The sequence below is a fragment of the Meriones unguiculatus genome, chromosome 3 (assembly GCF_030254825.1).
Source record: "Meriones unguiculatus strain TT.TT164.6M chromosome 3, Bangor_MerUng_6.1, whole genome shotgun sequence".
Classification (NCBI taxonomy): domain Eukaryota; kingdom Metazoa; phylum Chordata; class Mammalia; order Rodentia; family Muridae; genus Meriones; species Meriones unguiculatus.
Window position 1 is genome coordinate 129,954,723 of NC_083351.1, and position 13,994 is coordinate 129,968,716.

A 13,994-nucleotide genomic window follows, 5' to 3' on the forward strand; every position below is an offset into this window, starting at 1 on the left:
CCTGATCTCAAGCTGTACTACAGAGCAATAGTAATAAAAACGGCATGGTATTGGCATAGAAATAGAAGAGCGGATCAATGGAACTGAATAAAAGACCCAAATTTAAACCCACATACCTATGGATATTTGATTTTTGACAAAGAAGCCAAAGCCATTCAGTGGAAAAAAGATAGCATCATCAACAAATGGTGCTGGTCCAACTGGATGTCTACATGCAGAAAAATGAAAATAGATTCATATTTATCACCCTGGACAAAACTAAAGTCCAAATGGATCAAATATATCAACATAAAACCAGATACACTAAATCAGTTAGAAGAAAAAGTGGGTAAGACATTGGAACTCATTGGCACAGGAGACAACTTCCTGAACACCAACAGCACAGGATCTAAGAGCAAAAATTGATAAATGGGATATCATGAAACTGAAAAATTTCTGTAAAGCAAAGGACATAGTCATCAGAACAAATGACAGCCTACAGACTGGGAAAGGATCTTCACCAACCCTATATCTTTATATATTCTGATATCCAGAATATATAATGATTAAAAATGAGGAAATAATGAAATTTGCAGGTAAATGACCTAGAAATAAAGAACTAAAGAAGTTAAAAAGCAGCAAATCAAGCAATCCAATTTAAAAAAATGTGGTACAAAGCTAAACAGAGAATTCTCAGTAGAGGAATACAGAATGGCAGAGAAACACTTAAAGAAATGCTCAACATCCTTAGCCATCAGAGAGATGCAAATCAAAACGACCCTGAGATTTCACCTGACACCCACCAGAATGGCTAAGATCAAAAACTCTAGTGACAACACATGCTGGAGAGATTGTGGAGAAAGGAGAATGCAAACTTGAACAACCACTTTGGATATCAATCTGGCACTTTCTCAGACAATTAGGAATAGTACTTCCTCAAGATCCAGCTATACCACTCCTAGGCAGAATGGCTAAGATAAAAAACTCAAGTGACAGTACATGCTGGAAAGATTGTGGAGAAAGGGGTACCCTTCTCCATTGCTGGTGGGAATGTGAACTTGTACAACCACTTTGGAAATTAATCTGGTGCTTTCTCAGACAATTAGGAATAGAGCTTCCTCAAGATCCAGCTATACCACTCCTGGGCATATATCCAAAATACTCTCAAGTACACAACAAGGACATTTGCTCAACCATGTTTGTAGCAGCTTTATTTGTAATAGCCAGAACCTGGAAACAACCCAGATGTCCCTCAGTTGAGGAATGGATACAGAAATTGCAGTACTTTACACAATGGAAACTACTCAGCAATTAAAAATGAGGAAATAATGAAATTTGCAGGTAAATGACCTAGAAATGATCATTCTGAGTGAGGTATCCCAAAAGCAGAAAGACACACATGGTATATACTCACTTATATAGATCTATAAGATAGTATAAACATACTGAAATCTATACACCTAAAGAAGATAAACAAGAAAGAGGACCCAGGGTACGATGATCAATCCTCACTTAGAAAGACAAATGGGATGGACATTAGATGTAGGAGCAAACAAGTAACAGGACAGGAGCCTACCACAGAGCACCTCTGAAAGACTTTACCTAGCAGTGTCTCAAAGCAGATATTAAGACTCATAATTAAACCTTCGGCAGAGTGCAGGGAATCGTAAAAAATGGAGGGGAGTTTATATGACTTGGAGAGGACAGGGGCTCCACAAGGACCAAATATATCTAGGCACAGGGGTCTTTTATGAGACTGTTTCTCCAAACAAGGACCATGTATGGATGTAACCTAGAACCTCTGCTCAGATGTAGCCCTTGGTAGCTCAGTATACAAGTGGGTATCCTAATAAGGGGAAAAGGGACTATTTCTGACATGAACTCAATGGCACGCTCTTTGACCTCTCCACCCCCACCTCCCCCGAGAGAGGAGCAGCTCTGCTAGACCACAGAGGAGGACTTTGCAATCTGTCCTGAAGATACCTGATAAACCAGTATCAGATGAAAGGGGAGGAGGTTCTCCCCTATCAGTGGACTTGGAAAGGGACAGGAAGGCAATAAGTAAGGGAGGGTGGGGTTGGGAGGGAAAGAGGGAGTGGTATACAGCAGGAATCCAAAGTTAACAAACTGTAACTAATATTAAAAAATTATATATATATATATGAATCATGGACCGGCAAAGTCGGGCTCCCGGCTTCTGCGGGAGAACAAGGCTTTGGACAGGAAGACATACATGGTTTTGGCGATGAATTGACAGACAGAGACCAGTGAGGGTTTGGAATCTGCTGCAATTTTACTGAAGTCAAGCTGATAATTTTATAGTGATTTTACAAAAAGGCACCTTAAATTTGGCATACTTCCCAGAACATTTAGACTTTTACCAAGAATACAAAGTTTACATTTAACATAGGGGAGTGCCCACAAAAAATCTTGGCCTAAAAACTTTTGATCAAAGCAGATAAAGGGAAAGAAACCTCAAATGCAGTTTCATTATTGCTAACCAATGAAGAGGAAAGTCAGGAGCTAAGTCAGATGCCTGCCAAAGTCTAAACACACCTTTGTCAACCATCCTCCCATATGTCCTGCTAAAGATTTATGATCTTCCCTAGGAACAAGACAGTAAGGGGGGCAAGCTCAAGCCAGCTGTACTTCTCATGCTATTTTTTCCTAAGAAGGAGCCTATTATTTTTTTACTATTCTTATAATGCCTAGTGATACTAAATCTGATTTATTACTTTTCTTAAGCTTACTCTTTTTACATTTTATTCTTATAAAAGCCTTTAATAATTTACTAATGATAAATTTCTTTGTAGAGTTAGTTGTGCTGTTTCAGGAATCATAAAGAAAGATCAAAAAACTCATTAATCCAGCCCCACAACTGCAACCAAAAGAGCGTAGAAATCTCAGAATGCGTCTCTTTTCCAGGTGGGGGGGGGTGTCTGCCAGGGACCTCCAGAGAGCATAATCCCGAAGGACACATATCTCTTCGTCTGAGTAGCGCTATCTATTGATATGCTACACCAGATGCTGGAGTGGGTGTGGCAATCTTTGTGATATGTCCTTGAATTACATTTGACAGTTGATAACTTTTAAAATTTTTTGTGGCTAAGAAGCTTGATCTCTAAATTTTGGTGCTGATGCTGTCATTTTTATTGAGTATGGATCTAGTTTGGTACCAGGATAATATTGGCTTCATAATTGAATTTCTGATTAAGGAATGAGGGTCTTGAATTTAAGAGGGAGGGAGTGGGTATATGACATGATAGTAAAGAGATGAGGGTAAATGAAGTAATTATATTTTGATTATATTTTAAAGAAGACACAGTAAAAATGTTTGTTTTTTAATAATTACTTGAGTAATATTAATGTTCTTTAAAGTTTTTGTGGAAGTCTACAGTGAGTCCATCTGGTCCTGGGTGTTTTTGTGTGGTGGGGTAGATTTATTGTTGTTAGACATTTATTACTGCTTCAAACTCATCGCTGACTCTGTTTAATCATTTATACATTTTTAATGTTTTGTATACATATTGATATTTATATATGTATTTATTAATTTCATGTATTTCATTGTTGATAGAGAAGTTTTAAACATATCCTCAAGATTGTTCTGAATTTAGTTGATATCTGCTGTAATGTCTTCTTTTTGTTTCCAATTTTATTAATTTAGGTCTTCCCCCATTCTCTTTAATTTGGCTAAAAATTTACAATTTTTTTAAGAAAATAGACTTTGGTCTCATTGTTTCTTTTTATATTTCAAAAAACTATTTTCTTTAACAGTATTCATGCATGTAATGTGCTTTGATCAAACTTACTCACTCCCCCTTCTACTCTAATTCTCCCTTAACCTCCCTAGGTCCTTTTTCTCCAAACTGCATCTGTTATCCTTATTTTTTTTTTTTAATTTTCTACTACCCACTGAGTTCCCTTAATGCATGTGGAATATGGGCAGCTTCTCATGGCTCACTTTGCTGAACAAATGTGATCCTCCATGCCCCATCAACCTTCAGTGTTCAATCATTCCTCACATGGTGGTGGAACTTCATTTGAGTCTCTACCATTTACGCTGGAACATTTGCTAGCTTGATCTTCTGCAAATTTTATGCATGCCATCTCAGCTACTATGAAGATTCACTTTTCTCAAAGAGTGAAGACAAAAAGAGCAGACATATAGAAGCATAGAATAAATCAGGAGCAGAAGAGTATTCACTGAAAATTTGGAAGTAGAAGAGAAGATAAAGATGAGGTGGATAATGTTTGATAAATCCAATTGAGGGAGAATATTCTGGCCTTCTGTGTTGCTACAGTCTACCACAAATAGCTAGAAACTTCCAGATATCTGCAGGAAGTCTCATAGGAATTCTAGTATATTTAGTATATTTCAATTCTAGTATTTTAGTATATTTTAACAATTTTAGTATATTTAGTATATTCCAGCAGTTCCATTGATTGTTTCGGTGCATATTCCACTTGTAAACTTAATTAAAGTTGAGTTCCATAAAGGACAAATATTGTGTCTCAGTTAAATAAAAGATTTAAATGAAATTCAAAAGCAAAGCAATTTAGAAACCATCTTTGCCCACCTTTCAATTTATTTATTTATTTATTTGTTATTTATTACAATTTATTCAAATTGTATAACGGCTGTAGCCCCAACCCTCATCTCCTCCCAGCCCCACTCTCCATCCCTCTTTTCCCCTTATGGTCCTTCCTTAGTCTATTGATAAGGGAGGTCCTCTTCCTCTTCTATCTGACCCTAGCTTATCAGGTCTCATCAAGGCCTAATGTATCATCTTCCTCTGTGCTCTGGCAAGGCTGTCTCATCTAGAGAGAGGTGATCAAAGAGCCAGCACTGAGTTCATGTCAGAGACAGGCCCTGTACCCCTTACTAGGGAACACACTTGGAGACTGAGCAACCTATGGGCATCATCTAAGCAGGGGTCTAGGTGTTCTCCATGCATGGTCCTTGGTTGGAGTATCAGTCTCTGCAGCCCTCCTCCCCCCGGCCCAGGTATTTTGGTTCTATTGGTCTCCTCGTGGAGCTCCTGTCCCCTCCAGGTCTTTCTATCTTCCCCTTCTTCCATAAGGTTTTTTGTACTCTGCCCAAAGTTTGGCTACGAGTCTCAGCATCTTCTATATCCTGATGGGTAGAGTCTCTCAGAATTCCCTGGTGGAAGGCTCCTGTCCTGTTCCCTCTCTTCTTCTATTTTTGATGTCTGTCCTGTTTGCCCTTCTGAATAAGGTTTCAGAAGGTTCTTCCCTAGGGTCCTTTTTGTTATTTAGCCCTTTAGGACTATAGATTTAGAATGTTTATCCTATATTACATGGCTAACACCCACTTATAAGTGAGTATATACCATATGTATCTTTGTGCTTTTAAGTTTCCTCACTCTGAAGTTCTCTTTTTTGTTGTTGGGTCTTTGTGCTGTTTAAGTGTAAAGGTGACTGTGGCCTCATAGGATGAGATTGGTTATGTTCCTTCTGTTTCTACTTTGTTGAATAGTTTGAAAGTATATTGGTATTAGCTCTTCTTAGAAGGTCTGGTAGAATTCTCTGCTGTAACTGTCTGGTCCTGGGCTTTTTTTTATTAATTTTTTTTTATTTTTAAAATAATTTTATACTTTCACTTGTATCCAAGCTGTAGCCCTCTCCCTCTTTCCCTCCCAATCATCCCCTCCCTCCCTCTTTTTTTTTCTTTGATGGGATGACAGCTTCTATTTCCTTAGAAGATATAGGACTATTTCATTTATCTGCCTGATCTTGAGTCAAGTTTGGTAAATAGAATCTATCAGGAAAATTGTCCATTTCATTTACATTTTCAAATTTTGTTGCATATAGGCTTATGAATTAGGGTCTAATCATTCTTTGGATTTCTTCAGTGTGTATTGTTAAGTCCCATTTTTCTGAGTTTGTTGATTTTTTTTGCTCACCTTTAATCAAGTTTAATTCCAATAAAGAACCATGAAAGACACAGGCTTTGAGAAGCTAGAGTCAAATCCACATAGCCCAGTGTTTCAATATTCACTGGAGATACAGGTTAAGAACACTTGATGTTTGAGCTCATGTATGTAAAGTTGTATGTGAATATATGCAAATATGTACATTCATAATATATACATGCATATATTCATAAACAAACGCATACATAATACATACATACATGCACACATATACACATACATTCATACACATTATTTTTTCATGCATACATGCCTAAAAGTTCAGTGCATCAAATAATAAGCTCAAGGCTTAACAACATTAACCAATAATAGGCTAGGACAGTGCCTACAAAGGACTGTAATGAAATGCCTCTCCTGCCATTCATGTATGTTGAGGCACTGAAGATTGTGGAAGCGCAATCTGAATTACAGTCCTATAACTGCAGAAATGATCACCTTGGTGTCTTTCACACAGAAACATGGAGGATAGTACATAGTTGAGGTGCTGGACAGGGGTGAGTCACAGCTCAGTACCGTCCAGTAGAACAGCACACAGTGCTGCCACACTTAGCAGAGAATTGAAAACAGATGCTGAGACTCACAGCTAAATATTGGGCAATGTGCAGGGAGTCTTGTGGAAAAGTGACAGGAAAGTGAAAATGACCTGGAGGTGATAGAACTTCACAAGAAGACCAATAGAGCCAACTAACCAAGGCTGAGAAGGGCTTGCTGAGACTGAAGCACCAACCAAAGATCATACATGAACTGGACCTAATCCCCTATAAAGATGTAGCAGATAGGTAGCTTAAGCTTCATGTGGGTCCTCTAGTAAGGGAAAGTGGGGACTGCACTGGACACAGAATCATTTGCCAGCTTTTTTATCACTTTCCACTAGAGGCCTGAGAGGAAGAAGACAGGCTCAGTTCTGATGCAACTTGATGAGTTGGGGTGGATGGGAAATGGAGTTCCCCTTTCCTAAGGAAAAGGGGGAAGAGTATGGAAGATGAAGAGAAAAAGGGTGGGGCGGGGAGGTGAGGAGGGAAGGGAGGAGTGAATAAATATTACAGAAAGAAAATTGGTAAATTAATGTTGGTTAAAAAAGGTCAAATCCAGAAATGTTTATAAAGTGTTTCAGACCAATGTTGCTGGTACACAAAACCCCTTAAGTTAGAGCACAGTATAATATAAATAACATGTATATTATATAAAATGGAATAAAGGCCATCAAAGAAGAGTCACTCTTTCTCCTAGAAGCCCACTATACTCAGTACTGTCTTGAAGATAAATTACATGTTTAACCAAAAAAAAATCACTTCATAAAGCAGAAAGAAGCTAGAAATTATATTTGAATTTAACCTTTCTAAAAGACACAATTCGCACAAAAATTAAAAGTGAAACTCAAGTTGCTGTAGTAATCATGAAGACACATCCATACAGAGCATTAATTACAGTAATTGCAATGTTGAAATAGAGCAAGCAAGTTTCAGAATCCACACCACAATGTGGAACTTCATCAGCTGAACTGTTGAATACACTCAGCAATGGCTGGTCACTATGAATTGGAATGCACTCCACTAAATGCTGTCTTCACCATGTCCTGCCTTGTGGCTACCAGGCAGTTCAGAATATATCAACAAAGGAAGCTTGTGAAGCAATTCCACAGTGGTTGTTACGATCTCTGGCAATCTTCATGTAGCCTCTCATGCCCCAATTTTCACCCCAGCTGAAAGGAAACATATATTTCACTTAGTAGAAAGATCAACGCATGGTGGCTTTATTGCTATAACTGGCAAGAGGACAACTTAACAAAAGAAGCAGAAAAATATGAGGTTCTACTCCTGAGTATCAAGAGGCACATCACACAGGACTGTGAAGACCACAGTGGAGAAAGAGTAGTTCAGTCCTAACAAGTGTGTAAGATTTTAGAAAAGCAATGGCACAAAGTAACACTGACACCAAGAAACCAGTGACGGAATGGGGAGGTTGTTATGATAACACATTGTGAGTATGTTTTGTAAGCTGTAGGGGAGCTTAGAGGTTAAGGACTGGAAATCAATGTAAAGAGCCTTTTGAAAGCCAGACTACCACTGCAGTGTCCCTATAGCACAAGTTTTCTAGACATGGAAACAGACATACCTGGCGGAAGATAGCTAGCTAGTCTAGACTGTGAACTCCTAGATCAATGAGAAGCACTGCCTCAAATAGAGAAGTTGGATAATTATTGAGAGACATCCGATGTTAACATCAAACTCTATACATATGTAATCATACACATAGTTGTTCATAGACATATATGCATGTACACCTCATACATGTACAGAGGAAAACAAGAACAGACTTTGTTCAACGTAAGTGGGACAAAGTTTTCTAGTCTGTATACTCAAATATTGACTGTAAGAAACAATCTCTTTGTTCATCCTCTGGAAGGCCACCTAGTTCTCTTAAATACTGAATCATCTTTCCAGTCCCTGGAATATCAAATATAAAAATTTTGGCAGTTTATACCTGTTCTTGATCAGCCAGTAATCCTTGCCATCTGTCTCATTTCCTTCATATCCATAACCAACTACCAAAACTGCATGATTCACAGAATACTGACTGCATTTTGGCTCATAATAAATACCTGAGAAATAAAAGAGAATCTGATGTGAGATGCCCGTGATACCTGAGAGTGAGCACTGCTCCCAATGATGGGAGGCATTTTCTTTCTTGTTGTTTTTTAAAGATTTTATTTTTTTTTTATTTTATGAATATAGTGTTCTATCTGCATGTACCCCCACATGCCAGAAGAGGTCATCAGATCACATTATTATTGGTTGTGAGCCACCATGTTGTTTCTGGGAGTTGAACTCAGGACCTCTGGAAGAGCAGACAGTGCTCTTTAACCGCTGAGCCATTTCTCCAGCCCCCTTGGGAGGCATTTTCAAAGCTTCCTGAAATGATGTAAACTACAACCAGATTAAGAGTTGACTGATAATACCAACATACACACACATACACACACATGTGTGTGTATGTTGGTAGTCACAGAAAACTGAAGAAACCAAAATGTGCATAGATTTGTTGATAAACACTTGCCTAGATGCATATAAGATGACTAATTGGAACTTTTGATTTTTCACTAGACTCTCATCCCAAGTAAAACTCAGTGAATTTATTAATTCAAGAGGATCATTTCATAATTTGATTTTGGATATACAGTCCACATAAAAATCTAAAACATCCAAAAATTAAGGATAGTTTAAAAATAAGCTAAACATACATTTTATAAAATATGATGTACGTACTTTCATAAGAGGGTCATATCACTTGAAAGAAGGACTCAGTATCGTTGGGTGGGGATGAAAATCCAGAAACCCAATCTCATATACAATCTTATAGATAAATAGCGTTTCATGAACATGGCATAGCATGGCATGGCATGGCATGGCATGGCATGGCATGGGATGTCACAAGCTCCTTTTCTCATATATAAAAGAGAATATGCTTACCTCCACGGTAGAACCTGAAAGAGTCCTGGGAAGCATCAACTGCTGCAGCGACGGGCCCTATTGATGCTACAGCAACCAGTAAGTAAATTTCATTCTGTGGGAGGAGCCTAAAGTCTGTGACATACGCTCTAGAATTCGAACTATTGTACCTGCAGGTTCCTTGCTGTAAACAGTAAAGAGATAAGAGACTCAGTTACTTACATCTACTTTCTAGGAAGGATGAATGAGAACCAACCACTCTGCACTTTGCTGCTGAACATGCCAAGTATGGATGGTTATAAATCATCCCAGGAAGTGAAATAAACTGGAAGATTTGGAACAGAGAATCAGCTCTCAGGTCTTCAAAGACACCTCATAGGTTTTCTTGTCCATAAGAAATTTTCACAGAGGGAAATGTTTATTAAATGTGGAAAGATATGGATATTTTCCGTGTGCATGAAATCAGGGACAGCTACATGGAAACTACCACGCCAGTAGCTGTTTAAGATGTGGCAGATATTGTAATGAGAGCAATTATAATGTGTAGAGAATCTACCTTCCAATGGGAGTTCAGAAGACAATGGATTACTTTTGCAAGTGTATCTTTGTTAAAGGGTGAGATATCATGACAATATAGGAGGTCCACTTACTTTTCCTTCATATGGATAGGAAATCTCATCCTGGAGACCTTTAGTTTCATTAACATACATGAAGGCACGGAATGCACTGCCCTGAGCACAACCTTTATTTCCTTGCTTCTCAGAACAGTCCACTAGGTTCTGCACACTCAGAGGGGTGAGTTTGCCAGTTTTCCAGAACATCTGTCCTTCTATGGCACCAGTTGCAGCAAAAGCCCAACAAGAGCCGCATGTACCCTGCTCAGGGAAGAAAACATTGTCATACACAAGCAAATATCAACCCCAGCAACAACATAGCCTAATAATTTAGAAAATGGTGCTCTGAAAGTTGACAGATGCCTAGGAAAGAAGGGTACTCTCCTAGAGGACATGACTGCTGGCAGCTTGCTCTTGCCTCGCTTAGTGACAAAACCACCCCAACTATTTGAGCTGGACTTACTGGTTTTATGTGTTATTAATGAAAAAAAGAAAGAAGAAAGAAATTCTGGAGACAGATATGGTACAGGACAATGGTTAAAAAGATGTGTGCATGTTGGATTTCTAAGATAAATGTCCATTGTATAAATGTATTAAGCTTTCATAGGAGAAAAATAGAACTGCACATCTTTGCACACTCAGCATACATACAGACACATCAAGTATTTTACCTTCAGGGTTATTTAAAAAAAAAAAAAAGAGGCACATGCCATTGTCTTACCTGGTTTCTTACAGGAGTCACATAGCCTTCATTTATCCAGTTCTTAAATTTGGGTAGACCATCAACTATTTTTTTGTCTTTTCTTTCCACTGTCAGGGCAGCTGGAACTGGAATATCAGCCATTGGGTTTCTGAATTCTCCACCAGTCTTCAAGGAAAATAGCATTAATCAAAACAAAATTAAAACACACACACACACATACACGGCTCCATGTAAAGAAATGAGGAGAACACAGTGTGAAACAATTCATATCACACTCACCAGGTCACCAAAGGAGTTCAGTTCCATGGTGAAGCCATTTTTTCCCAGACCATTCTCCCCATTGTGCAGTTTGACAATTCTCATATTTTCTTCCCATATTGCTCTTCTCACTGCTTCTACCTCCTGGAAGTGAGCATAACTGGTGACATTTCTTTCTTTCTTTCTTTCTTTCTTTCTTTCTTTCTTTCTTTCTTTCTTTCTTTCTTTCTTCTTTCTTTCTTTCTTTTTGTTTAAAATGAATTTGTTTTTAAGTATTTACTAATAAGGTTTTGATTTGTATAACTATTTTATTTTATTTCTTTCTTTATTAATTACACTTTATTCACTTTGTATCCCCCCTGTGGTTCTCTTCCTTCTCCCATCCCAATCCCTCCTTTCCTCCACCCTCTGCATTGGGAAAGGATCTTCACCAACCCTATATCTGACAGAGGGCTAATATCCAGTATATATGAAGAACTAAAGAAGTTAAACAACAAAAAATCAAGTAATCCAATTAAAAAATGGGGTACAGAGCTAAACAGAGAATTCTCTGCAGAGGAATATCGAATGGCAGAGAAACATTTAAAGAAATGCTCAACCTCATTAGCCATCTGGGAAATGCAAATCAAAACGACCCTAAGATTTCACCTTGCACCCATCAGAATGTCTAAGATCAAAAACTCAAGAGACAACACATGCTGGAGAGGTTGTGGAGAAAGGGGGACCCTCCTCCACTGCTGGTGGGAATGTAAACTTGTACAACCACTCTGGAAAGCAATCTGGCGCTTTCTCAGACAACTAAGAATAGTGCTTCCTCAAGATCTGACATCTCTTTCTTACTAAACTCTGGAAGAAGCTGAGCATATGGACTTGCTGCTACAGCTGAGAGGAGGCCAATGAGAGGGTGCTAAGCCACACATTCTGTATATACTGAGGAAAAGGGAAATTGTGCCAACATGTGCTCATAATGACTGTGATTAGATAATCTCTCAATTAAGGGTGGCATTCTATGACCTCTAATGTGCCAAGGCCCTTGCAATACCCAATAGCAATTCATTCTGGGTTTCATCTGGATAGTTTCCCATTTACCAACCGGGCTGTAATTTTTTTTATATTTCTCCTTCCATTCTTCCCATTGAGCATCCAAATTAGGATCATGTACTGAAGCACCTAAGGCCAGTCCAAAGCACAGAATCACCACAAAGACAGCAGGAGTCATGTCTCAAGAACCTGCAGAAGACAGAGAGATGAAGAAATGACTACACCAGTATTTCTAAAATGTCTCCTTTCTCTTTTCCAAGTAATTAAACCACCCATGGTCAATAAAATTCTTTGAACTTTCTTCCAAATAATTTTTGAGAGCTTGTAGAAAAAGGTTAAGGATATGTTTGAAATAAATTAACCACTGGTAGTTATTATATCCAATGCAAAGTGAGGAGCACATGCCCATAATTCTAGCAATGAATTCAGGTGTATGGTATCTTATTATTTGAGAAAGATCTCACTAAATACAGAAGACCAGAAGGAAAAAGCATAGGATTCAATGACTCATGATTTCTACCAAGTGAAACTTCTATTATGTGGTATCAGATCCAAGTTTTTAATGTGAGACCAATTGTGGAGGGCACATGGCATCATATTTTTTTTCTAATATATATCAAGAAGAAGGCTTGTCTTGAACCCTCCCTTCTTTTTTAAATTTTTTTTCTGAGTTTTTTTTTATTAATTACAGTTTATTCACTTTGTATCCCACCTGTAGCTCCCTCCCTCTTCACCTTCTAATTCCACCTTCCCTCCCTCTTCTCCACCCATGCCCCTCCCCTAGTCCACTAATAAGGGAGGTCCTCCTCCCCTTCCATCTGATCCTAGTCTATCAGACCTCATCAGGAGTGGCTGCATTGTCTTCCTCTGTGGCCTGATAAGGCTGCACCCCTCTGAAGGAGAGGTGATCAAAGAGCAGACCAATAGTTTATGTCAGAGACAGTCTCTGTTTCCATAACCGGGGAACTCACTTGGAACCTGAGCTGCCATGGCTTCTTGAATGAAAACTTTATGAAATGTCTCCTATAAAGGATGTTGGGAAAACTACAGGTACTATTCTTTCTGTACTACAATTGGGACCATACAACTAAACTCTCCATGTACTACCTCAGTGAGAAATGGTGTCACATGGTAAAGCCATAGGAAGCTAGGGCTCACACGTGGGGATGGAGTACAATAGCAAGCCTCTAATGGAATTTGAGGTTCAGGACTTTCTGGGCCTCCAAAACAACAGTCCAACTAGGACCTGGAAAAGGAAATGCTTCCTTCTACATCTGGATCAGTCAAACTAACTAGATTTACCCAGGGATGATATGCAAGAAATCTTCTCTATTGCCCAGGAGGAGACAATGATGGTTACTGGTGTGCATGATACCTTTTGTCATTCTCTGTGGACAGATCCATACTTGCTCTTACTGGGTACCTATAGAAACCTATACCTGGGGTACATAGGCTTGGATTCTTCAATGCCTTTTCCACTCTCTCCCCTCCACCTCAGACAGAATTGCTGCTGATCATTAGAATATTTTCTCCTTCTTGGGGATCTGCCTGATTCTCCATGGAGTTACTCAAGTCTCCCCTTCAGAGTTACTTCCCATTCTGCCTTTCCATGGCCTTACCTGTGGTGACTTATGCTGCTTCAGTCCACTCCACAGACTCAACTCTTCAGTGGCTGCTGTGGTCCCAGGGTCTGTTCCAGCAACATCTCACTCAGGCTTTAAATCCCAAGTTTTTGTAGAGTTGGCCCCACCCCTCTATCATGCCCTTCTTTTGATTGGCTGTGCTGGTGACTGGATTAGGCCTCCAGGCACTGGGACTTGAGGCTCTTTCTGAGATAAGGGTTTCAGCCTGCTGCTGGAAGGTTGAGCCTGGGGTGCCTGTTGACCTTGTCAAAGGAAATTAGACAGCTATCCTATAGGCCTTGGATCAGATTATATCTGACATTTTGCTGGCTGAGCAAATGTCCTTGCTGTATAGTGCAACATCCTTCAGG

The 13,994-nt window shown here is 39.0% G+C and overlaps 1 protein-coding gene across 2 annotated transcripts; it reads right to left on the reverse strand.

Annotated features, from left to right (window-relative positions):
- Positions 1-7,236: 7,236 nt before the first annotated feature.
- LOC110563815 (cathepsin J) lies at positions 7,237-13,695 on the reverse strand. Of its 2 annotated transcripts, XM_021661013.1 has the most exons (8): positions 13,621-13,695; positions 12,054-12,190; positions 10,982-11,104; positions 10,721-10,867; positions 10,036-10,260; positions 9,407-9,569; positions 8,421-8,538; positions 7,237-7,638 (listed from the first exon to the last, which is right to left on the reverse strand). In XM_021661013.1, the coding sequence occupies exons 2-8, from the start codon at positions 12,177-12,179 to the stop codon at positions 7,536-7,538; spliced, it is 1,005 nt and encodes a 334-aa protein (XP_021516688.1). In that variant the 5' UTR covers positions 12,180-12,190; positions 13,621-13,695; the 3' UTR covers positions 7,237-7,535. The 2 variants fall into 2 exon arrangements, with proteins under 2 accessions (XP_021516688.1, XP_060234693.1); XM_060378710.1 differs by lacking the exon at positions 13,621-13,695 and having other exon boundaries at positions 7,536-7,638; positions 10,982-11,101; positions 12,054-12,179.
- Between the last annotated feature and the right edge of the window lie 299 nt (positions 13,696-13,994).

Excerpts from the sequence above, each read along its gene's own strand:
- LOC110563815 (XM_021661013.1), bottom strand. The coding sequence starts at position 12,179 with ATGACTCCTGCTGTCTTTGTGGTGATTCTGTGCTTTGGACTGGCCTTA. Across the intron at positions 11,105-12,053 it reads ATAAAAAAAATTACAGCCCG|GAGGTAGAAGCAGTGAGAAG; the intron begins GTTGGTAAATGG and ends GCTCACTTCCAG. Across the intron at positions 10,261-10,720 it reads TGACTCCTGTAAGAAACCAG|GGTACATGCGGCTCTTGTTG; the intron begins GTAAGACAATGG and ends TTCCCTGAGCAG.